This window comes from Castor canadensis, chromosome 10, assembly GCF_047511655.1.
Source record: "Castor canadensis chromosome 10, mCasCan1.hap1v2, whole genome shotgun sequence".
NCBI lineage: Eukaryota > Metazoa > Chordata > Mammalia > Rodentia > Castoridae > Castor > Castor canadensis.
The window spans coordinates 741,145-766,696 of NC_133395.1; the positions used below are offsets into that span (position 1 = coordinate 741,145).

The 25,552-nt window shown below is 47.9% G+C and overlaps 1 protein-coding gene across 3 annotated transcripts in view; it reads right to left on the reverse strand.

The window, feature by feature from the left end:
- Nucleotides 1-409: 409 nt before the first annotated feature.
- Cul4a (cullin 4A) overlaps nucleotides 410-25,552 on the reverse strand; it is a 37,755-nt gene continuing 12,612 nt past the window's right edge. The window contains exons 4-20 of one of the 3 annotated variants that reach the window (XM_074042939.1): nucleotides 24,067-24,135; nucleotides 22,888-22,961; nucleotides 21,870-22,032; nucleotides 21,396-21,485; nucleotides 20,120-20,202; nucleotides 17,970-18,037; nucleotides 15,619-15,737; nucleotides 14,863-15,055; nucleotides 13,504-13,608; nucleotides 13,241-13,351; nucleotides 12,626-12,711; nucleotides 12,313-12,420; nucleotides 9,466-9,579; nucleotides 7,493-7,598; nucleotides 7,076-7,248; nucleotides 3,212-3,364; nucleotides 410-1,937 (exon numbers count right to left, since the gene is read on the reverse strand). In XM_074042939.1, the coding sequence (XP_073899040.1) occupies nucleotides 1,842-1,937; nucleotides 3,212-3,364; nucleotides 7,076-7,248; nucleotides 7,493-7,598; nucleotides 9,466-9,579; nucleotides 12,313-12,420; nucleotides 12,626-12,711; nucleotides 13,241-13,351; nucleotides 13,504-13,608; nucleotides 14,863-15,055; nucleotides 15,619-15,737; nucleotides 17,970-18,037; nucleotides 20,120-20,202; nucleotides 21,396-21,485; nucleotides 21,870-22,032; nucleotides 22,888-22,961; nucleotides 24,067-24,135 (1,911 nt within the window). In that variant the 3' untranslated portion in view covers nucleotides 410-1,841. The remainder of the gene's footprint in view (nucleotides 1,938-3,211; nucleotides 3,365-7,075; nucleotides 7,249-7,492; nucleotides 7,599-9,465; nucleotides 9,580-12,312; nucleotides 12,421-12,625; nucleotides 12,712-13,240; nucleotides 13,352-13,503; nucleotides 13,609-14,862; nucleotides 15,056-15,618; nucleotides 15,738-17,969; nucleotides 18,038-20,119; nucleotides 20,203-21,395; nucleotides 21,486-21,869; nucleotides 22,033-22,887; nucleotides 22,962-24,066; nucleotides 24,136-25,552) is intronic. The other 2 variants (XM_074042940.1, XM_074042942.1) reach the window with 2 other exon arrangements.

The following is a 25,552-nucleotide window of genomic DNA, read 5'->3' on the forward strand; positions in this document are numbered from 1 at the left end:
CCCCTGCTCCTTACTAGGTATTCTTACTTGCTGTTACAGTCTTTATTTAAAGGAAAGCTACTGACTGACTTTCCTGTTAATTTGCTGTCAAGAGTTTTTCATGTCTTGGGATTTTCTGGGTGTACAACTATCTAAAATGCAAACAATTTCACCTCTTCCTTTCCAGTCTCATAGCTTTTCTTGTCTAAGCACATTTTCCTCTTCAGCTATTTGCTTTATAACATTAACCTTTAACTATAAGCTGGACGATATCGATAAAAAAAGAGAATGGCAGAAAACCACTTCCCTCATCGGTCGTTTGTGGTAGAGCTGAGCTGGGAGGGAAAGTCACATCAGGGTGACGATGTTCCCTGTTTCTGGTGTCTCTCTGTCTGGTGTCCTGGTCATTACAGGTATGAGGAATCTGTAGTTTGCATACCAAAAAGTTTTATTAATATAATTTTAAGGCCAATTAAACTAGTTTTATTCAAAGGAAGTCTACATTAAATTACAATATTAACAATCTCTAGACACAATGAACTTAAAATATAAGAAGTAGAGAGAAATCTATTTGGCCTTTCACAGACCACGTATCATAGAACTCATAAATGAAGATTTACAAATATAGAAATGATGATACTTAAAGAGTTAAGGATTTTAATGTCGGAACCCAAAAGATGTCATATTTTAAACACGCATGTTTCAAAAAGGGAGAATCCTTTAATAATTTAGCATAAAATGAAATTATATAAATTTGGTATATTCCAGAAAATATTGCTTTAAACACTCATACCATGATCAAAATTCCTTTGGTAGCTTTTAATCAAAATGAAACATGCTACTTTGTAAAATATAAAGTATTTTTAAAAGTTATCACAAAAGTATCTTTGTCATTGTTTCCATACTAACATCACTACTGAACCTTCCCTCTCCACTGCTCAACCTCACGTGTGTACACAACACAGAGCCAGGTGTCAACAGAATGACCTCTGCATCACAATGTCAAGACTGAGTCTCCCCTGAAGCTCTGTACAGTGGCAGGGCAGAGAACAAGGACAGTCCCTGTGAGTGACTGCAAAACCAAACCAAACTTTATTATGGCAACCACACAAATCCTGCAAACTGCAGTCATCCAGACTCAGTCTTAGAATGAAAACACCAACACACTAACCCCAAGCCCTTAAAAGGGAAGTGCACAGGTAACTTGGCTGAACTGAACTGGTGGTGCCAATGGGCTCCGTGTCATGCATCAGACACAATATCCTCTTGGCACATCAGGATGTCACTTAGAAACCTGATTGTAAGAAACCAGTTGCCAGAATTTCAAACTTCCTGGAAGTACATGGAACACAGAGGCTAGGGCTTGGGTACGGAATTGAGTGGCTGGCTTGGACACTGACTGTCTTCCCAGTGTCCACCAGCTGAGGGCCCCATTTTCAGTCCAAGTGCTCATGGCCACAGTGCTCGTCTTGGACAGAATGCAGCATCTAGTTGGGTCTTTCCACTATGCACACAATCACACACGAAACAAACCAAGCCTGCGCCTGCTGCCACAAGAACACCACCTGTGAAGGAACCTCTCTTAACTACTATCTTCTATCTTCGTGTCCGGCCTCAAAGTTACTTTGCACAAAGCAGCAGAAACAATTTAAATGACTAAAAGAACTAGAGGAAGAAGTGGAGGAAAGACACATGTGTCATCTGAAAGTCCTCGAGCCCTGGGTGGACGTAGCAATCACATCCTTCGCATCCAAGTGGCCACAGCTGGTCCAGTTGCAGGGTCTGGAAACGGCGTGTGGGCTTCACTGCTTTTCACACATCCTGGCGTTGGTTCTACTGGGAGACAACAGTCCACTGGCACATCACGCCACGTAGTGGTACTGATTTGGACTGTCTCTGTCTCGCTCCATGTAGTCTCTGTCTATAAGGGATTCGATCCTCTTTTTCAGATCTCCAGGCTGTAACAGAAATATAAAGCAAATGACTCCTTTGCTGGCACTAAACTCACAAACACAAGGGGTATAATACGTCATGCGTGAGGTACGCAGTTATATCAATACGTAACTGTAAAAGATGTATTTACACACAAACCGTTGGTAATTACAGAACGACAAAGCTCCCTACTTCAAGGACAACGTTAGCACTGTCTCCCTACCAAGTGTTTCCACCACCTGCTGCGCATGGCTTCAGCTGGGAAATGTAAATGCACCAGCCATGACCCACAGGCTTGCTCGAAAGGACGCTGGCAATCCCACGGAGCATTTCATCCTGTGTGGCTCTTCTGACTTCTGTGCTTTTTACTGTACACTCATGTGCAGCCTAGTGTAATCACAAATTCTAACTATTCTTTGCTAACAGTATGTAACAATCACAGAGCCTAAGACCTAAGTGTCTCCACCCAACGGGCACCACCCTTAGCTCTGCTGTTACGAAGCAAATCTGTGTTAGCACTCCACTTTCCAAACAGCAAGCCTTTCTATCTATCTGTTGAGTGATAGCTCGTAGACACGGATACGGCTAAAACGGGCTGGGGGCTCTGGCTAGCTGCATATCACACTCCTACTTAATTGCTGAGTCTCTTCATTTGCAAAGGGAAAGATGCCCTGGTTTGGGGCAGTAAGCCCACCATGCATACAGCATTTCACTGGCTGTGCACCCCCCACGTGGAGAGCAGCGTCTGGCCTTGGCCCCCACCATCCACTGAGTGCTGACTCCCCAGTGGGGAGGGAGGATCACACCACACTTCACAGAACCAGGACTCCTTCCCCATGGCACAGGTGTGGGTCCAGCTGAAAGGCCAGGGTCATTGAGAACTCAGAACCTTCTGATGAATGAAGCACTACACGATATATTTTCCCTAGCTTATCCCACATTCTGTCTGCAGCAGAACCACAGAGCCCAGTTCTGGAGCTCAGGGTGGAGAGACAGGCCTGAGGCTGGCTTTCACATGCAACAGCCACCACAAAATATCACCAAATTGTTAACCCTCCCCAAGATCCCGTGTAGTGAACCTGACTCTTAAAACCAGGGAGGAAAGTGTGTCCAGATCTCCTGCAGCACCCTTTCTCCTGAAATCACGACAAGTGCAGTGTTCTGGGAGGGGCCGGTGGAGAACCTCCCAGACTCTGCCTGACTGAGGGGCATCAGTGCTAGGATGCTGAGGGCCATGAGAGTACTTCAGGCTGAGCATCAGCACACCCCACACATTCAACCACGCTGTGGGCACGCTCACCTTTACTGGGAACTTCAGCTGATTATACAGTTCAGAGACGAGAAGGTTATGACCAAGTGTCTTTCTCATCTTCATTATTCTAACAATAGCAGCATCAATCTGATATTGTCTATCCTGAAACACTCTCTCGGTAGTGCTGACTTGTTCCTCAACCTGCACAAAAAACAGATGTGTAAAAATACTTTCACTCCTGCGTCAGGTGGCTGAGCTTAGTGAAAAACTTTGTTTTGATGCAAACGAAGGCTAGGCTAGGCTGTGGATGAGTCTTTGTTATGCATTTTTATTTGTTGTAGGAAAACTTTCAGAAGAGTAAAACCAAAACTTGGAAAAGTAATTTAAAAAGTTGTATTTTCCTTGTGGCTAGTGGAGTGGTTTAAGTGGTAGAGCACCTGCCTAGCAAGCATGAGGCCCTGAGTACCACCAAAAACTCCCCCCCCCAAAATTGTATTTTCCTTATAAAAAGCTGCAAGAGCACTTAAATCTGAAGATTAAGCTCTAGCAGCACAGTAAACATTCATTCCAGCATGGGAATGAATGCCCCTGTTGGCATACATGAGATTGCCCAAACACAAGCCGAGAAGCAAGACAAAAGAGTGAAAACAGAGTCTTGATTTCAAACAAGCCTTAGCAAGTAAGGACTAATTTTGAAACGGGAGGAGAACCTGAACATGATAAACAAACAGCAGATATTAGAAACAGTGAGCACAGAAACCAACGGGGCTGCAGCTGAATGGTGGGCGGGAGAAGGGCCATCAGTGTGTTTCTGGGAGGGGATGCCCCAAGCTTCCATCATATTCCCTGTACTCGAGACAAAATACAAAGAGGAGAAAGTTGTACTGCTAGTTCTTAAAAAAGGCACACTATTTAAGAGGTGCTAGCTCTACAATAAACAACTAAAAAGGTATATTGAAATAGGACAGAACAAGTGATTATTTGTAGACAAATTGGAAAAATCTAAGAAAATCAATTAAAAAGCCATCCAAGCGGATGAGAATTTTGTGAAGTGTCTGGAAATCAGATAAATACATCAATATAAGTAGCATTAACATTTACAAAATGAAAACAGCCAGATACAAGGAAGAAAGGTTCCCTCAAGCGTGTCAACATTGCAGGGACCGTTCCTGCTTGAACTATGGTGGTTTTCCCAGTGACACGCGGGTCTGAGCGGTTTCTGTGGGATCTGGCTGTGGCCTGCAACCTCAGGCTACTGGGCTCAGCTTTCCCTTTGGTCTGCCAAGCAGACCAGACTTCCTGTACTTCTCACCACCACAGTCACCTCCATTTTTTAAGTCAGCCCACCTGTGTTCCTTAGTGTTTGTCTGCTGGATAGGACTGCATGTCCTCAATATGGGGACTTTGTGTGTACTGTAATGCTTCACAGAGGGTTTGGCCCACAAGGAAAAGCTCAGTGACTGCGTGTTGAAAATTTATAACTAGTGAGAAATACACAAGAAAACTAGAAAGCCAGGAAGATAGAAGACCTGTATTACGCACAGATGTGCGATTAAAGATGAAAACTGCACCTTAACTTAGGCAAGTGAATAAAGTGTCAGTGTTCCCATGGGGAACTAAACCATAATGAAATCATTCTGAACTTCTCTGGGAGAACTGAGTTACAGCAATAGGTTCAGTAACAGAATTTTGGGGACTACAGTATAGCTCAGTGGTGGAGTGCTTGCCTAGCATGCACAAGGCCCTGGGTCTGATACCCAAAACTGCCAAGAGAACAAAGGATTTGTGTCCTGGCTATGAAATAAATGGAAAGAATTTGGTGAACGGAATTGAAAAACTGACCCATAATATATGAATTTGATAACAGCAAAGGTGATATTCAAGAAAGTTGCCTTAGGATGATATAACAGGCTGTAAGATGACACAGAGATGGCAGGGTATACAGTGATCCCATTTTAAACAAAGCCTTGGCTTTGGGGTAGCAGAGTGTTTACCTAGAGTATAGGAAGCTCTAGTTTCCATCCCCAGCACCATAAAACAAACAAAATGTGCACCTGAGGAAAAGCACCATGACCACAAGCCCCAAGCTCCTTGGCAAAGAGATGGCAGATTGTCACATTTTGCAATCATAACTCTGGATTTTATACTCTTTAACCTAAAAATTCCTAACAGTAAAAAGGGTAGATAATGGAAAGATGCACTTAAATCTTTAACAGATACAGCAAGCTGCCACTATGAAATGGTTCATCAAAGGAACTGATACTTGTGTCCACACAAAAACCCTCTGGAACTTCATTTGTGACTGCCAAAATGTGGAAGCAACCTTCAGTGGCTGAGTGGATGAGCAAACTTGACCATCTAGATGGTGGGAAGACATGGAGGAATTTTAAGCACATATTGCTAAGCAAAACAGGGCAGTCTGAAAACACTCACACTGGGACTCCACCCATATGGTATCTAGAAAAGGCAAAGCTAGGGAGATGGAGGTCAGTGGTTGCCAGGGGCTAAGGGAGGGGTTGGAAGTAACAAAGAAGAGGGTTTTTAGGACAATGAAACCATTGTGTGACACTGTCCAGCACTGAGGGCACCAATGCAGGTGCACACCTGGGGTCACGATAATTGGATGTGTGCTCTGTTGAGGGACACGGAGAGGGGAGGCTGGCTGGGGTGGGGGCAGGGATACACAGGAATTTCGGAACCTGCCTCAATTTTGCTGTCAATCTGTAACTACTCTAAGGAAACAGTCTTTTAAAAATTTTACACACAAACACAAAAGTTATACTAATTCAATTTTCATCTAAAAGATAAAAAAATGGCAGTTTCTCCCCATATATGTACCAACTTTAGAGAATGTCCAAGTTTTAAAAATCTCCTAAACTGACATACCACAACTGGAATATAATTATAATTTTGTCATTGGTGGTACTGGGGACTGCACCTAGGGCTTTGCACACCCTCACCCTCGAATATTATTTTAATTTAGAAGAATTATTGATGGCAGTGAGCATCTTGTTGAATGATCTGAATGTATTTTTTGTCCAGCACACTGAATGCCTCAGGGTGAGCTGATGCAATCAACATGTCTGTGGAATCGCCCAAAGTAATTAAAGTCATCCTCCTGCTACCTGGACTGAGCACAGTGCTTCACAAGCACCTTCACCACACACAGTGGGTCTGGCATTTTCAGGGACATGTTGGTGGCTGGAACTGCTAAATGCCTGGTTTCAGGGATGAGGGCTGCTGTGTCAGGAGGGATCTTGGGGTGCTCCAGGTCTAGTCCCCACTAGAGCTGCTGCCTCTTCCGCAGCAGCACAGACAACTGTGGTGGGTCCATGATGCCCAAACTGAGCCAGGGACCCTCCACAAGGACAAGGTGGGAGGACGGCTGAACCAGGCTGTGCAAAGTAAGCAGACAGGTGCTGGTATGCCCTCTGAGCTAGCAGGATCTGGGTATGGGAAGACACCGTTTTGTGGCTGGCAATGTGTCAAATGCCTTTCCCATTTTATTCCTACCCTACTGAGAACACAGAAATAATGAAAGATACACAAAGTTGGCAGGTGGCTCAAGCCTGTAATCCTAGCTACTTGGGAGGTTGAGATTGGGAGGATCAAGCTTTGAGGCCAGCTGGAGTAGTCTGTGAGACCCCATCTCCCAAATAACCAGAGCAAAAAGGACTGCAGGTGTGGCTCAAGTGGAAGAGCACCTGCTTTGCAAGTGTGATGTCCTGAGTTCAAACCTCAGTCCCACCAAAAATAAACCAAACAAAGATATAAGCAAGTACTCTTATGAAAATTACAAATTCACATTAGATTTAGAAACTGCATCAGCTTCTAACAGTTAAGAACTTTCTCTAAAAGACTAAAACTCCTTGGTGCATGCCCTGCAGGTAAAAAGAGGAAGCTTGTACATACGGTCTCCTTCATCTGAATTTGATTGATCTTTATTCTGAACAACTTGTGCTTGAACTCTCCATTAAAAATGAACTTGTCTCCGTCTTCTACCTCCTTTCCTTTGGGACTTTTAATCAGAACGCGTGCTTTGCCGCAGGCCAGAGACTGCAGCGTCCTTCTCAATTCGCTGTCCTCTGAATGGGAAGCAAACACAAGCAAGAACTGTTACACAATGAGGGAGAGGCTACCAAGGGCAACTGGCGGAGACTGAGCTCCCTGACTTCGCTTGGTATTTGTTCCTTTGTTTAAAAAGTGTCAGGGATGGAATCCAAGGCCTGACACATGGCAGGCAAGTGTTCTACCACTGAGCAACACCCCAGCCTACACTTTCTTTTAAAATGAACACATGCTGGAAACATTCACAAAGAATCTCCCTACCTATCCCGGTGGCCATCTTTATTTCCTCGAAGCTGAATCCATCCCCCTCGTTGAACATGAGCAGCACTAACGTCTGGAACAGGGACACCTGGAACTCCTTCTTCCCCTTCAAGAAAACGGAGCTGTCACTGTGGAGCTGCACTTGGACATGTCACACATCACAAAGTTTTGCTCTCAAACTTTTTGTTATAACAATAGCCACCAAGTTAAGAAATTATGTTACTGATTATAAGCAAACAAAATGATTATTAGATATTGCACTTAAAAATTCTTCTATTCCTGGAGGAGGGGCTCAAGTGGGAGGAGGGGCTAACTAGCAAGTGTGAGGCCCTGAGGGGGAACCTGAGGGAGTTCAAACCCCAGTGCTGGGTGTGGTGGTACATGCCTGTAATTCCAACATTCCTGAGCCTGAGTCAGGAGGACTGAGCATTCAAGACCAGCCTAGACTACAGAGCAAGGCTCTGACTCAACACCCACCACCAAACCCCAAAAAACAACAAAAAAACCCAAAAACATTAAATAAAAACCAACCAAACAACAACAACAAAAAATAACTTTGCTTGAAGATTTTTTTTTTTCCTTTTTTTGTGGTACTGGAGTTTTAACTCAGGGCCTCATGCTTGCTAGGCACGTGCTCTGCTGCCTAAGCCATGCCTCCAGGTGTTTCTCTCATTTGTTTTGTAGGACTGGGGTTTGAACTCAGGGATTCTCACTTGCAAAGCAAGCACTCTACCGCTTGAGCCACACCTCCAGTCCATTTTGCTCTGGTTATTTTGGAGATGAGGGTCTTGAGAAGTATTTGCCTTGGCTGGACTCCCAAGTAGTAGCTGGGAGTAGTGCCTGGTTCAGTCTCTCTTCTTAAGTGATCATTTTTTGTGTTTGGTGGTACTGGGGTTTGAACTCATGACTACACCTTGAGCCATTCCACCAGCCCTTTTTTGTGACAGGGTTTTAGAGATAGGGTCTCATGAACTATTTGCCTGGGCTGGTTTCAAACTGTGATCCTGATCTCTGCCTCCTGAGTTGCTAGGACTACAGGTGTGAGCTACCAGCACTCGGCTTAAATGATCACTCTTAATAGTAGCTGTGCAGTGCACATTTTTATTTACTAAATGCTAAAAATGCCTTAGCAAGAAGGATTTCCAGCTCTATCTGGAGTAACTTCAGGAAATAGCAAGGTAAAATCCCGAAAGCCACTTTGGGGTTCCTGGTACCTGGCACAATTTGCTCAATGACACCTTCCAACAAAAGGGAGATTTAACAGCTAACTTAAAAGAAATATCATGCTGGGTGCCGGTGGCTCACGCCTGTAATCCTTGATACTTGTGAGGCTGAGATTGAGAAGATCGAGGTTCAAGGCCAGCCCAGGGAAATAGTTAGTGAGGCCCCATATCCAAAATAACCAGAGCAAAATGGACTGGAGGTGTGGCTCAAGTGGTAGAGCGCTTGCTTCACAAGTACAATGCCCTGAGTTCAAATCCCAGCCTCACAAAATAAATAAAAAATGAAAGAAATGCCATGCAAGAGATCCCCAGAACTGAACTGGACAGCAAAGCTGCTGACTGAGTTCTGAGCTTGAGGCCCTGTGGCCTTCACGTTGCTCCAGGGCCATGCAGGAGGCAGTGCTGCTCTCCCTGTTCAAAACCGGCACCTCACTGTAGTTTAGTTTGCAACCCTTTGGTCAGTGCAACTCAGAAGAGTTTTTTTTTTTGTTTCACAACAAAACTCAAGTTTTGCTTTTGTGATCTGTCTGTTCACAGCCTTCTTTTCCAGGTAGGCCAATGGTTTTCTACTGATTGACAGACAAGATTTTTGTGAAGTGGAATATTAGCCCTTTAATTTATTCATTTTGTTGACCTAGAAAAGCCAGCACTGAACTATAATGGAAACAATGTTTCCCTTCTTTGCTACTGAAGTTCAATGAGACTTAAAACATCTCAGTAACACACACAGAAAGACAGCAGAGAACGGACCTCCTTAAACTCTGCTTTCAGCACGGCGTGCCCCAGCGTTGTCTGCCACTGTAGCTTCCGGCCGCTGTGCTTGCCGAGGTAGAAGGTCTTGAACACCTCCTGAAGTCTGACCATCTGCCATGCACGGGAGACAAAGGAGACCAAACTGAATACATACATTTGACAGGCACACTGTGTACTCTATACAGCTGAATTTAAAAACCCAGTCCTGTATTTTGATGTTCTTTTTCTGGATTCTACTACCTGTGAAAATATCGCTGTCCTCAGACCTTGGAGCTTCCTATCACATACCGTTCTTGCCTGGATTAGTGCTTAGCAGTCAGAAAGGTATGTCCTACACACTTGTCATGCCTGCTGGCCATGGCCTGTGGCACACACGGCAGACTGGCCAACACAGCAGAGGTTGCCCTGGATCAGATAGTGTTCACAGCCCGGCAGCACCTGTGCTGGTCTTCTCTTTTCCTCTCCCTGCTCTGACTGCTCTCCAGGCTCCCACCTCTCACCAGGGCAGCAGGGTGATGCCAAGGCCCCGGCACCACACTCTGGTGATGGCTGGTGTCAGACACTGGCCTGGTTTGAATCTAAAAAGTCCTCAAAGGTTCATGTTTTAAAGGTGTGGTTGCCAGCTGAGGGCTTCTGAGAAATGACTGGCTCACAGAGGCTCTGACCTAACCAGTGATGAATCCACTGATGGAGCCATAATTTGAGTGTGTTATTGGGAGGGGGTGAGCACCAGGAGGCAGGGCCTGGTGAGAGGAAGGTCACTGGGGGGGGTGTGGCTTTTAGGGGTAAATGCTGCTCTTGGCTTTCTGGCCATGATGAAGTGAACAGCTTCGCCCACATGCTCACAATGCATGATCACCTGTTTCCCCTGAGGCCCAAAGATCCAGCTAACCTTACATTAAAACCTCTGAACCATAAGCCCAAACAAATCTTTCTTCCTTTCAGTTGTTTCTGTCAGGTGTTTTGTCACAGTGATAAAAAGTTGACTAGCAGAGGTGCAGATGCTCAGAGGGTGCTTGCGGAGAGCTCTGAGCATCTTAGCAGGTCATGGAGGGTGGGAGGTGTTAGTCATCAGGAGAGTGCATCTGTTAGCACCTCCCGTGAACCCCTGGCCACTTGACACCCTCTTCTACCACAGCCCTCACTGCAGGCAGCCAGCCCGTGACCTTTGGAGTACCACACTCCAGAAGTACAGGAAATAAATTTCTTTTCTTCACAGATTACCCAGCTTCAGGTATTCTGTTACTGTAACAGAAGACATACTAAGACACATAGTATCAATACAGTTAAAAGACAGTCCACAAACAAAATATCTGCAAATCCTTTCTCTGGTAAGGGTCAAGCATCCAGAATATACAAAGAATGCTTACAGTTCAATAACAAAAAGCCAACAACCCAATTACAAAATGAACAATGGACATGGAGAAATGTCTCTCCAAAGAATGGTAGGCAAGCACAGGAAAGAGCATCAGTATCACTTGTCAAGAGGGAAGCACAGATCGCACCAATCGAGATTAACCATCACAGCTGTCAAGGACAAGTCTGAGATGGCTGAGAAAGCTCAAGTGAGGGAGTCCCAGCAGCAAGAGTCTCCTGAGCCAATAGGTGCTTTGGGTGTTCCTGGGCAACACCCTCCAAAGAATTAAGGGAGAGGCACCATGCAACTCACTCTCACGCGGCCCAGAGACGCTGCCCACCAGCTATGCTAGAATATAGCATTCTTTGAGCCATGGTGCACATTTTCTCTACATCTAGATTTTTTTCAGAGTGAGAAGTAAAAACACTGGCAGTGCCATGAGAGTCCTGCCTGGGCAGAGGGAGGCGAGTTTCTAGCAGGAGGAGAAAGAAAAGCTGTCAGAGCAGAGGAGTTTAGAGGCACAAACACAAGAGCCCTGAGAGCATCAGTGTGGCTGGGACCTGCAACAGTCAGAACAGACAGAGCCTGGCAAGTGTGCGGGAGTAGCAGAGCTGGACAAACTTGAGTGTTCACCAAACTTGGCTGTAGGCTAGTCCAGTTCCCAAGGGCAGAGGTTCAGGGAGAAGGGCAATGGAAATGTGGGGCATTGCCCACAGCTGAGGGCAAGTGGACATGTCAGCAGGCCACCAAGTCAGGCACCATGTATGGAGCAAGGACGGGGCGTTTAGGACAGAGGTGGAGAAAAACAGAAGACAACAAAAAGGCAATTAACCAGCAGGGCTGACCCAGAAAGAAGTCAAGTCAAGAGTCTGACATGGAAGTGAAAAATGTCTTAAAAGGGACTGGCAGACAGATCCCAAGAGAAGACTTGAGGGTCCAGCTTTGCTTTTTCAAACCTGGGCTTTCTGCCTCAGTGGGAAGGCCTTTGTCTACCTCTGCTCTCTGAAGACAGAGACCCTGATCCTTCATCTACTCCAGGAAGCCTGTTATGCTCCACTTGGGAGCCAGTTCTTCTTCGCTTAGCATCCCTGATAGCATGGGTGCGCTTTACCTTGCTGGAGCATAGCCTCACTGAGACCAAGACCTGTAGGTCCTCAGGTCTCCCTCAGTACCAAGTCCAAGCTAACACGGACAGCCCTGAGCAATGCTGTTCTTAAGACTCTGGCACTGTCTATGGCGGGAGGGAAGGAAAGCCAGGCAAGGAGGCACTTTCAAAACAAGTGTCTCAATGGAAAGTCACACCAAAAGGCAGCAGGTGGACACAGTGCATGGGAAGGAGCCTTGGGCTATGAACAAAGTGGCTACTTTCAAATACCACTGTGCTGGGACCACAGGAACATGCTAGTTTTAATGGGGCTGGTGTCTCAAAAACTTCTTACCTAATGCTTCTTGGGTAACAGGTGTGACCGCGAGAGCCGTACACTCACCTCTGGAGGGAGATGCACCTCCACAGGCGTGTACGTGGGCCAGTGCCCCATGGTGAGGATGTTCACTGTGAGGTCTATGGGGCCTGGGGAGCTCTGGTTCTGCATGTGCTAAAAACAAAGGAATTCAAGGCAAAATAACGACTTCAGCAAGTCACCAGAAATACTTAGTGCTCAGAAAGAGAATGTGTAACGCTCAGTGTGTGTGTCAGTATCTACACCAGCACCTCCAGCACATCCCCCAGCCAAGTGTCAGTGCTAACTGCACTGGAGTGACTCGGCCTACACTGACTGTGACGTCCCATGAGCCACTCACTTGCTTGAAGTGAACCATGATGTCCTTGGAAAGCTCCATGTCCTTGAACATGCCCTCCAGCTTGCTGGTGAACGCTGCCCCGCACTCTGCAGGACAAGGAGGAGGTGTGCATGGGTGAGAGTGAGGCCCACGCCACCCCAGGACCAGGCCGGCCCACAGCGCCCTCCTCAGAACTGGGCCGGCCCACAGTGCCCTCCCCAGGACCAGGGTGGAATACAGCGTCCACCCCAGGACCAGGCCGGCCCACAGCACCCTCCCCAGGACTGGGCCGGCCCACAGCGCCCTCCCCAGGACCAGGCTGGAATACAGCTTCCACTCCAGGACCAGGCCGGCCCACAGCATCCACCCCAGAACTGCACCGGGCCACAGCGCCTTCACCAGGACCAGGCCAGCCCACAGCGCTCTCCCCAGGACCAGGCTGGAATATAGTGTCCACTCCAGGACCAGGCTGGCCCACAGCGTCCACCCCAGGACCAGGCCGGCCCACAGCGCCCTCCCCAGGACCGGGCCGGCCCAATGTGCTCTCCCCAGGACCAGGCTGAAATACAGCGTCCACCCCAGGACCAGGCCGGCCCACAGTGCCCTCTCCAGAACCGGGCCAGCCCACAAGCTTACCATGCTTGAGCTTTGACAGCATGGACTTCTCGGCATCCACTGAAGCACTCTTACCAACGAGTAGTCTTTTTGCCAAATCTTTCTTGTAAAATGCTTCAAAGACATCTTTGCCTGTGTGACCACACAGAGTAACACAAAGCTTAAGACAGGTGATGGGCACTGCATCTGCCAAGAAGCCCTCAGGCCTCCTTCTGGGTTTCCTGTGGGCCCTCACCAGGCCCAGCCTGATGCTGGCCTTGGGGCCCTACAGCACCATCTCTTACCATGGATGAACCTGAACAGTATCATTATCTTGTCCAGGATCCTCTCCAGCTCTTCATCCGTTGCTTCCTTATTGCCTGCTCGTAACTTTGAGTCCACATGTTTAGCTGGGAGAGTAAGAGTTTCAATCAGAAAAGGGCTGCGATGAAGCTTGGTGGCAGAAGCTTGCCTAGCAAACATGAGGTCCTTTTTATAGGTGGCAAATGGACCCCAGCACTCCACACCCTTCCCAAGATGACATTACTGCTACATGACCAGATCACAGGCTAACATGGGACTTTCTAAGACAGATGCTATCAAGTCTGAGAGTGAACACTTTTCAAAACTTCAACAAAACCAAAGGCAGGGCTTTTAAAGAAGCCAGCTTCAGCATCTTTCCTAATCCCAGATTAAACAGAAAACTGATTCTAGCCATTACCCATTTGGGTTTCTGAAATACCCCCATTTCAAGACCTGTGTGTCATTGTTAAAGTGAATTTTTCTCAGGGCTTCAAGTGGTCAAAGCCAAGGTGTGAATGCAAGGGTAAGTGCATTCTCCTTGGGGCTTCTTGCTTCTGAGGCTGCATAGGCCAATCTCAGGGCGGCCGGGGGACTTCCCGAAGCCCAAATTCCCAAGGGTTTAATTTTCATCCTCTGTGAGAAAGCAACAATTGACAGTGGGACACAAAGTCTAATCACACTGTCCTGTGGGTTTTTCTTATTGTTGCTTTTATTAGTGTGTTTTCCTTCAAGCCATTACATTGTGGAATGCTCCGAACCTGCAGAAAAGTGCTGAATGTCTGATGAACCCCATGCTCCATCACGTACCAGCAATAGCAACATCCACAACTCTGTTCCATACCTCTGCCCCTTTCCCCTGTGAATTTAACGAAACCTTTACTGACTGCTGAGCTTATGACTTCTAAGTATTATTCTAATACTACTGTGAAACAACTCTGAGAGCCATGATTATTCAGTGCGGAGTGGAGGAGTAAAGACGGTGACTAAAGGACACATCATATGAAGTATCATCCAGGACCAATGATGCCATCCTGTTGCAGAGGCATTCACACACAACAACCTTCTTGGTGCATTTTCTGAGTGGAGATCACTTGCTTTTAGTAGGGACAGGAGCTGCGTGTGCGGGAAGTGCACACTAGGACAGGCCTCCTCACCCTGCGCTGCTTCTGTCTTTACTAAATCTCTACCACGTTTTCCCTTACCTGGAGAGTGCAGGTGTGCACAGGGGTGCAAACACTGCACGGCTGAACTGCGTCCTGACAAGTAAGGCTCGGCAGCGATCCCTCCCTCACTCTCCATAGGAAGAGCTCCAAGTTTGGGGAAATGTGCTTGAGTTTCGCATTAGAACTGAGATTTGCTACCTATCAGCTCAGCAGGCTTGTTAGGTCTCTTGTTGATGAACGTCTCGAAGGACTCTTTCATCAGGTTGATAAACCGCTCATTCCTCTGGAAGCACACCTCCACCACGTGGTCCACTTTGTCCTTGAAGTCCAGCAGGTCTTGTACCATGTCTTTGTCTTTCTCAGGATTGATGACAATTGTTGTTCCAAAAGTCTACAGGAGCAAACAAATGCCAAGTCAGCAAGAGGTTTATGAAACCAAGTGGGACTTTCTCCTGCTGCCTCAAGACCTGGAAGCAGCTCTGGCCTTGCCCTGTCCACTGTGGCCACTGAAGTGTCAGCAGGCACTGCTGAGCACCCCCATGGGTTGGACTGTCTGGCACTCAGAGAGGGCCTGTGTTAGCACAGGCAGCCCTTCTGCACTAGCATGCAAGAGATCAGTGCAAATTTGGGTAATAAACCCTAAATCTGGGCTGCCTGGACATACAGCAGCAGGCAGGCAACCTGCTGTATCAAAGCTCTGAAGGAGCAGAGGCACCAACGACTGCTGCTTTTAACAGCGTGGCTGGGAACTAAGCTAGCTCACTCAAAAGCTGGACACCACACGTGTCTCCCTGGACAGGGTCCATCACTGCTGTTAGTTTAGAAAGGTAAACTGATGCGAAGAAACATTTACAAAGGACGGGAACAGATGGGCCATTACTATAGTCCAGTCCTCTTTGCAAGGGCACCGCATGTTCCCAGGTGGCACCACCCCTGGGAACCACTGTGTAGTACCTTGATGTACTCGCTCCAGTGCTGCAGGAGCGCGTGCTGCCCGCCCTTCACCCGGCTGAACAGCTGGTACATCTGCGTGAGATCCGGCACCCTGTTCTCATCCAGCAGGTGGTCAAGCCCTAGGTATGTGCAGAGGTGAGCAGGTTACAGCAGGAAGCCAGCGTCTGTAACTGACCGCAGTACAGTGTGCACTACAAAAGTTAGCGTATGACTTGAAAACTCAGGGAGTATACTGACTTGTTTCTACACAAGCAAGCTGGTCCAGTTAATGCCTGAGATGGATCTTTTTAGATGAATCTCATTTTTCTTTTCAATTTCTTTTTTAAATTTTTTGGCAGCATTAGCAGTTGAACTCAGGGCTTCACACTTGCTAGGCAGGTGCTCTACCTCTTGAGCCATCCTTCCAGCCTCCACCCCCACCCCTACATCTATTTTATAATTTTTTTTTTGGTGGTACTGGGGTTTGAACTCAAGGCTTCATGATTGCTAGGCAGGTACTCTACCACTTGACCCACTCTGTTGAATATTTTTGATATAGGGTCTCACAAACTGTCTGGGCTGGCTTCAAATCTCTATCTTCCTGATCTCTGCCTTCCAAGTAGCTAGATTACAGATGTGAGCCACCGGTGCCGATACACCTCTAGCTATTTTAGAGACAGAGTCTCACTTTTTGTCCAGGCCAGGCTAGAGCACAACCCTCCTATTCTATGCTTCCTGCAGTAGCTGGGGTGACAGGGACACATCACCATGTTCAGTTTTTTTTCTGTTGAGATGGGGTCTTGTGAACTTTTTTTGCCTGAGCTAGCATGGAACCATGATCTTCCCTATCTCAGCCTTCTAAGTAGCTTGAGGTGACAGGCACATGCCGCTGCACCAGTTATTAGTTGGATGAGGTCTCACGAGCCTTTTGCCCAGGCTAGCCTCTACCTGCGATCCTCCTGACCTCAGCCTACCAAGAAAAGCTAGGATTATAGGTATGAGCTACCCCATATGGCTTGAATCTCATTTTTCTGTATATATTAGGAGATGTATATTTACTTCTTCATTTCACCAAAGCCCTCTTATTTCACTAAAGTAAAAAACATTAACTACAACTATTTGTCCTGGGAGATTCATGATCCAAGTTTCTCTGGTTTAGTCCATCAGGCAGAAAAGTATTTGTCAGGCAAGGAGTAGTAATTCCAGTTACTTTGGAGGAAGAGATCAGAAAGATAGCAATTTGAGGCCAGCCTGGGCAAATAGTGAGACACCCATGTAAACAAACAAGATGGACATGGTGTTGCAGGTCTGTGATATCAGCTAAAAGGGAGGCACAGAAGGATCGAGGTCTGAGGTTGGCACCAGGCAAAAACAAGTAACTAAAGCAGAAAGGGCCAGGCATGGCTCAAGTGATGAGCCATGAGAGCTATTTCATGTAACTACTAAATTGTTAAACATTATAGTACCTTGTAAATATGTACAATCACTACACGTTAGAAAAAGTTCCCTAGATGTTTCAATATGCAACCAGAGTTGAGAACCATTGCTCATGCCAAGACAGGCATGGTGGCGCATGCCTGCAATCATGGCACTTAAGAGGCTGAGGTAGAAGAATCAAGAATTCAAAATTCAAAGCCAGCCTGGGCTAGTGAGACCCTGTTAAAAACAAAAAAACAAACAAAAACCAAAACAGGACAGGACACGTGCAACCAGCATGTCACTGCAGCCATGAGCACGGGTGCCCAAGTACTACTTCCACTAGGCTCACTTTAAGTGACAGAATGTGAAGGTCGAAGATGCAGCTATGTCATGAGGACACGCTCGCAACATGTGCTTACTCGTCTACACTGGGGGAGAAGGGAAAACCTGACTGACACCTATGTCAGCACATGTCTATACCCGAGAAGTCCTGGGCCTCTCAGCTGAGATGATAAAGGAAGTGAGTCTGAGCCTATGGATACTGGGATCTGCTGTTGCTGAGGGCCCACTGTGTCCCGATGTTTTCTGTCTTCAGTCCAGAGGCCTCCTGGGACCTCCAGGGCTTAGCAATAAATGTTCAAACAGACACCATGTCTCTCTGTTGCTGTGGCTGTTGTTTTGAGACAGGGTCTTGATACGCAGCCCCAGAATAGCCTGGAACTTGTGGTTCTCCTGCCCCAGCCTCCTGAGTGCAAGGATGTTAGGCATACCCAGCCTCATTACGCAAATCCTTTTTCTTTTTTTTCTTTTTTGGCAGCACTGAGGTTTGTATTCAGGACCTCACGCTTGGTAGGCCTCTCTCACTTGAGCACTGCTGTGGATAATCCTTCCTGAATTTCATGTGTTATGGATTAGCATTCAGTTTCACTCACACAAGGCTGGGAAAAACATACCTTTCTGCAGAATTGCTGTTAAGTGTTCTCCTAAGAGCTGTTTCTCTACGCAAGCAATCAGTGGCTTCCTAGAAAAACCAAAAAGAACAAGTGTCAAAAAGGAAAGTGGCTGGATCGGGCAAGTCAAGCCAAGGGCAGGGCAGCCAGCCCACAGCCAGGCAGCACACAGAGAAAAGAGCAAGATGATTCAGACACAGTTTGCTGAGAAACACAAGGGTTCACAGTGGTGCAGGAAGAAGAGGGCAGAGCCTGGCAGGCTGTTAAGTATATGTGCGCTCCACCTTGGGCTTTTCTTCTCAGCTGTTCCCTGTATGGCACTTCCTGTCAGGTGCTGAGGTCTCCTGATAGCAGACATACACTCTAGAGCAGAGCCGGGAGTCCTGCAGATCATGCCATGCTACTGCCTGGTTTCAGTGCTGACTGTCATGTAAACCTGCCAACATGGTGTCGTTACTGTGCTGTGGCACCTGTGGGCCTGGGCATTTGCTGTGGTGACCACCTTCTCAGAGCTCAGACGCTGGTTTCTCCCCTCTACTACCACCTTCCCTCTGCTCTGCAGTGTTCTCAGCACTGTCCCCAGCATCTTCTACAACATGGAAAGGACTGGCAGCGTGGGCCCCAGTGACCCGGCCTACCATCTGTTTCTGCCCTTGTCTGCCCTTCCCTTACCTGCCCCAGACCCCGAGAGATCCACAGTGGCTTCTGCAGTACCAGCCCTTGGACCTGCCCATTTTTCTCCCTCATCACCAGGAGCTCAATCCTGTTTAAGGCAGATGTTCAGCCCTGAGCTCTGAGATGCATGAGTGTCACACAAAACAGCATGCAAAAATGTAGAAATAAGTCAAGTATGACTGCAACACTCACAGGGTACAGAAAACACCTTCCTGGCTTTCTCGTTTATTATCCACAACTCAGTTCTTTTCAGAAGATTGACCAGAGAATCTCCTTTTACTTGTGGGGAGTCGGGGGGGGGGGGGAGCGGTGTAGTACTAGAGTTTGAATTCATGGCCTCACACTTGCTAGGGGCTAGTGAACTATTTGCCCTGGGTAGCCTCAAACCACGATCCTCCTGATCTCTACCTCGAGTAGCTAAGATTACAGGCGTGAGCTGCCAGAGCGCCCAGCCAGAACATCTCCTTTTTCCAAGAACTACTGACTTTGGGCATTTCCCAAGCCTTCGAATTTCTTTATAAGGAAATTTTACAGTGCTATCTTATTTGAGCCTTGCAGCAACCCTGTGGAGAAAGGCAGGGCTGTGACTCCAGGTCCCTCTCCACATATGGGGAACTGAGTTCAGAGAGGTGAGTGACTTGCAAAGGTCACCACTTGCTTGCGAGTGGAGCCTATTGTGAGCTCTGAATTGCCCTGGCTGCGTCTGTGCAACCTCCTGAGGGCTACTGTCCCCCCTTCCAGCCATCCTGTGTGAAACGGGAGTATGGCAGAGCACATGGCGATCGCCACAGCAACCCTGTCCCTGTCCAGCTCAGCTCCGGGTTGGACACCAGGGACCCACAGCTTCCCATACTTGGTACACATGGAGCGTGCACATTTCCTGTGTCCTCTTCTGCTTTGCTGAGATGTTGTCCCCAACTCCCGCCCACCTGCCTACATGGGTCACCATGCCATGCTGCCTCTGCCCTTTCTCATCCACGCCCTGGGCCTCCAACCTTTCCTCTCCTCACAGCAGTACACACTACACACCCAGCACAGACATTCACATGATTGCTTCCATTTTCTTTCCCTATTCATAACCTCATGTCTACAGAAAAAAAGTAGATGAAAAGGAACAATAATGTGTTCGTGCCATGAACAAGTCACTGACATGTCGGATGTGAAAAGGGCCTCATTTTCTAGGCACTCCACTAAGGGAAGAGTCCCTGCATCAGCACCGTCAGCACCCGCTGCCCCGTGCCTCCATTGGACTCCTGCCTCTGAATGACAGCTCAGTGGATGATGGGACCCCAATGAGAACTGCAGCTTGTACGTGGGAAATAAGGTCAAATGGTGCCCTTAGGAGCAAATGCGAGCTTTAGGAACAAAGCATCTTAGAGGGTACTGAGTGGGTGAGGAGCTACCATTTATTTCGACACCTGCCTGAAAAACACAGGCACATGGTGAGGTACGAAATGCAGGCGGTAAGCAGGACTTACTGTGTGCTATGGTCAAGGTAAGTGATCACACGGTCTCCTTCCTCTTCCAGACGCTTACTCACATGGCTAAGGTATTCTGGAACCTTCCAACGGAAACATTTAAAGCATCAGTAACAAAAACATTCCTGACTTTACCCAGAAACCGAAATTCTGCCTTCCTCATTAATTAACTAATTAATAAATAAATAAATAAAAAAGCAGAGTACACATCCAAGCCCCAAACTGAGACTACAGGGGGCAGGCAGGGTGAGCGGATGAGGACCCAGGCTGCACTCACTGTCATTCCCAGCTCACCACAAAGCATGGGGGACACCACAAGGGCCCTCCCTGAAGATCCACAATGGGAGAGCCATGGTCCCCGGGTGGGAAGGTGTAGTGCTTATTGGCAAGCCTGTACCCAGGTACAGGGTATGGGGACACAAGGTATGCCTTGTACATCCAGGGGTAAATGCTGTCCCTGGAGCTGCCTGACAGCATGGCTATAGCCAGGCCCACGCAGAAGTGAAACTTCTCTAAAACCAGGGTCCAGGAGCCATGGGGGTCTATCCAGTGTGCAGCAGGGGACACTGGTGGCTGTCCCCTCAGGCTTCCTTCAGGGCTGTGCTCCACTATCCAGGAGCTGGTTCCAACGTTTGGGGCTGACATTACAACACATGCTTTCTCACATGGCGTTTTCCCAGATTTTCCTCCCAATGCTTCACATAATGAAAACCTCTGATGGATTTTATCTTTCTTTGAGGGGGAAGGCCCTCAAGAACTAAGGCCTTCTTGAGCCATGCCTCCAGTCCTCGCTTTTGTTATTTTTCAGATGGTGTCTCCCACTTTTTTGCCCAGGTCAACCTTGGAATGAAATCCTCCTACCTATGTGTCCTGCATAGGTGGGGTTACAGGCACTTGCAACCATACCCAGCTTGTTTATTGAAATGGGGTCTTGTTAACTTTTTGCTTGGGCTGGTCTTTATCAGGAGATTCTCCTGATCTCTGCCTCCCCAGTAGCTGGGGTTATAGGAATGAGCCACAGCACCTGGCTTTATCTTTCATCCTAGGGTTTTTTTGTTTTCTTATTTAAACTGGCCTTTCATTTGCGGGGGAGAGAAAAAATAGTTTCTAAGTGAAGGGAGAGAAACTGATTTCTTACTACAGTGAGCAGCTGTTCCTGGGGATTTTGGCTGGACTGTATCAAGAAGGTGGTGTGCATGAGATCAGCACTGGGGACCCAGGAGGAGAAGCCCCCAGAGGAATGAAGGAGGCAAGCCAGACCACACCATTGTCTCACCTCTCTCTCTTGCATTAATCTTTGGCCTTCTGCAGCATACAAACAATTAGTCTCTTCCAAAAATTTTAGTTCAAATGAATCTTTATAGACCTAGGAAATGAGCAGTTATTGACCAACTTCACAGAGAAACCACCTTTCCAGGTGCCGAGGCACCCCATTTCACTTTCTGAGGAGACAGGCTACAACCCGTGTTCCCCAGCTGCCCATGGCCACCGCTCGCTCCACTGTTCTGGCCCTGCCCCTGGGACCCTTCAGGGTAGAGGACCATGGTGATGAGTCTATGCCTCGGTCTTTTCACGTATGCCCGGCATCTCTGCACTCTGTCTTCTCACAGTACCTTTGCTGATGGTGCATTTCCCCCGAGAAGGCCGGCACTTGCACAGTCATGTTTTTGTCAGTTTTTCCTTTTGTGGCTCATGTGGTAGACTCAGGAGTCTACAGGGCCGGCAGCCGGGCAGCACCAGAAGGCCTCACCTGGAGATCCGAGAGCATGCCCAACAGGCTGCGTAGCAGGCTTCTGTCCACGGCCTCGCCGCTCCTCTCCCGCTCAATCAGCAGCAGGACCCCTGCAATGGTCTTGCTCTGCACCATCCTGTCACTGATGATATGGTTCCGAAACAGCTCCAGGCCCATGTCCCTGTCAGACAGCACAGGCAGAGCTGCTTTGGTTGTTCTCCTTAAAGCTCCTCCCAAAATGCCCTTAACTACTCCTCTGCAACCATGCATCCACAAGTCCTTTTCAAACATGCTTGCTTTTGACCAGTCCAGGATGCCTTATGTCACTGCCCTAAACAGACTGTTATCTTCCTCAACAGGTTAGGTCTACTGTCCCAAAAGAGGTACTGAGCAGCCAGGTCAGGTAGGCACCCAACAGTCTGATCACTATCTCTGTCACAGATCCAACCTGGGGAAACCAGCCCTGTACTACTCCTGCACCCTCTGAGTCTTTGCCTTTCCCACCGTGCCGACCCCAGCACCTTGCCCTCCAGGGCTCCTGAACACTCCTGCATGTGGTACCTTCCATAAAGAAGAGAGCTGAAACCCAGCTGCAGGTTTACCAGCCTCCTCAGCTCATAGCCTGGGAGCATTGGGAAGGTAATTCAGTGGCCAGAGCGACTGTCCTCAAACCCCAAATGAGCTCTGTGCTGTGGTGGTGCTGCTCTGGTAGGCTAGGGCACTCACTAGAGAGAAGGGGGCATGGGCTCTGCTAGGATGGGGTAGGAAGAAGTCACCAGAGAAGGGCGCACAGGCTCTGCTAGGATGGAGAGGTCACCAGAGAGAAGGGGGCACAGGGCTCTGCTGGGACAGGGAGGTCACCATAGAGAAGTAGGCACAGGGCTCTGCTGAGATGGGAGGTCACCAGAGAAGAGAGTATGGGCTCTGCCGGGACAGGAAGGTCACCAGAGAGAAGAGGGCACAGGCTCTGCTAGGATGGAGTGGGAAGAAGTCACCAGAGAAGGGGGCATGCGCTCTGCTGGGCCAGGACACTCACCAGATAGAAGGGAGCATGGAGTTCTGAAGGACATAAGTACGGTCCAGAAACAAGAAAATGCTTCTGATCATGATCTGAGGACCAGAAAGAAAAATTGCTCATCCATTTGCCTTATTAACAAACTACACAGGAGTAGACTTTTTGGACTATGCTACGCTAGCTGTCTCAAAAACAACGTAATCATTTCCTGATGGAAAGACACTGTGTACCTAAACCCTCACTTTTCAAAATTTAACTTTTCCCCAATGGTGTTGGATTTTCATCTCTTTAATGCAATGGTGCTGACTGTACAGATCTTAAAAGCATTCAGCCTAAAGGATCTCTTTTAAATCTGATATACCGTAGTTTTTTAGAGAGCCATGCTAAGCTTTCTAGCAATCAGCTCTTTGTTATGCTATCTGGAGGCTCTGGGGCTGTGTACACTTTATATACACTTGACTCTCTGTTGCTAGCACAGAGGGGCAAATGCAGGACAGTGAGCCACCTCTTCCTGGGCTGCCACAGCCCTGAATCCCCATATGGAACTGATTCTCCCTTTTAGTAAGATGTGCTGGTGTGTAAATGCACCTTCCCCAGCAGACATCCTTGTTTCCAACATCCACAGGTGCCTGGCCCACAACAGAGACATTCAGTGTTCCTTTAGGAAACAGTTCAGCTTAAGATGATCAAAACAATGACCATTTCCCTTACTTATGTCACTAACAGCCAGGTCACACTAAAATTCCAAGGGCACGAAAAGCATGACTTGTCATGCAGATGCAGTGAAGACACAGAACTCAGGGCAGACTGCAATGAGGGAGAACCTGGAGACCATTCTGGGAACTTATGGAGATTGTTTCTGCATGTTCAAAGTCACAACTGACCTGGAGGCAGTTTTGGAAGAGCCTGCTGGAGCAGCTCAGCTTCCCACTGTATTCTGCTGCTCAACTGTGCTGAAGGCGCAAACAGAACTGAACAGAACTGCTGCATCTCAGCTTGCGACCTGCTCATGCCTTCCTCAGGTGGAGAGGGAGGCCAGAGGAGGCCGTGAAGGACTCCAATTGCCTACCCTCTGGCCAGAGAAGAGGCTTCCTACGCCCAGAGTGCAAGTGAAGGAGTAAGAGCAGGCACAGTGGCGCTGGCTAGAGTGCAGGGCGCACCTCACACATAGTGAGAGCTAACAAGAAGCTACGCGCTTACCATCTGTCTGCAGTGATCTTGCCAGCATGTGTTAATCTTCTTTAGAAATAACACACTGTCTAGTGAGTCTGTGCAGGCCTGCTAAGGAAACTTAAGAAATGAGGGTCCATCACCACTACTCCTCTCACCTTAACCTAAGCTCCCCTCTCTTCCAAATGCCAGGTGCTGTAGTCACCAGAACACTGAAAGACCACGCTACAGTCTTCACATTCACATTCCTCCACATCCACAGGCTGAGGTCCTAGTCCCAGGCTGATGGACCAGAGAGCTGCCTCACCCCTAAACCAGCTAAGGACACATGAGAAGACCCCATCATTGAACCAGGAAGTCCTCACCACAGGCAAAACCTTCCAGTGCCTTGACGTTGGACTTAAAGCCTCCAGACTGTGAAAAATGTCTGTGGCTTTTAAGTCAACCAGTGTTTAGTTATAGCAGTTTGAATGGAATGAGACTCAAAGCTCCCAAACCGTGATGGTGGCTTTCACCAATCTGCAGGTCTCAATTCCTACCAGTATCAACCCTGCCTGCGCTCACCCTCCCTCCCTCCAGCTCTGTCGCTCACCTCTTGCTGACCTTTGGTTCCCTCTTTTCTCTCTTTACTTACAGATGCTGCCAACTGAAGCCAGCATCCAAGGCAAGACCTTGGGCCCTGCCCCACAAAGGGCACAGGCTCAATGTAACCCCACCACAGAGCTCCTGGAGCTAATGCCTGGCCTGGCCAGGCCAGAGTGCCCCACAGTCAGAAGGCAGGCTATTAATAGCAGCAGGGAGCTGGAAGCTGTGAAGACAGTGGATAGGGTTACTTTTTGTGTTTTTTTAATTGTCATATTATTATTGTACTGGGGGGTGCACTGTGACATTTACAAGTGTTTACAATGTATCTTAGTTAAATCCACTCTTTCCATCATTCTCCTTTATCCCCCCTCATGAAAAGGTCACTTTTGACTTCTAGCCCAGTGAAAACTTTCTGTAACACTCACAGGAAGTTGCATTTGAAACCAAACTATGCACATTCAGCTAGATTCTTAGAATATATCTAAGAAAGGCTCAAAATGTCATTTTAGGATAAAGAAACCAGAGTATCGGTTTCTAGAACAAAGACCTTTCACATCTTTTCTATTTGATCCTCCAAAACTCCTAACAAGAAAGAACCAGTGATCCATCTGGGTGGAAAGAGCCAGACGTCTGGGCTGTGGTCCTAGCCTGTTGCAAGCCATGGCACTGGCACCAGCCATGTCAGTGAGCTCACGCACAGCAGGACACCCATACTCAGGGCTCACACACAAGAGGACACCCACACTCAAGGTTCACACAGCAAATTCCCAGCCAGAGGGAAGAGAAACCTGGGCAAGGACAATGTGCCTAGGACAGACAGGTGCTGAATCTTCTGTTAGCAAAGGGTGTCTAGCAGAGCCAGGTGACACCTGCTCAGCCTCTGGAAGGGGAGGAAAGCAGCTCAGGGCCACAGCAGAAGCCAAGTTGTATC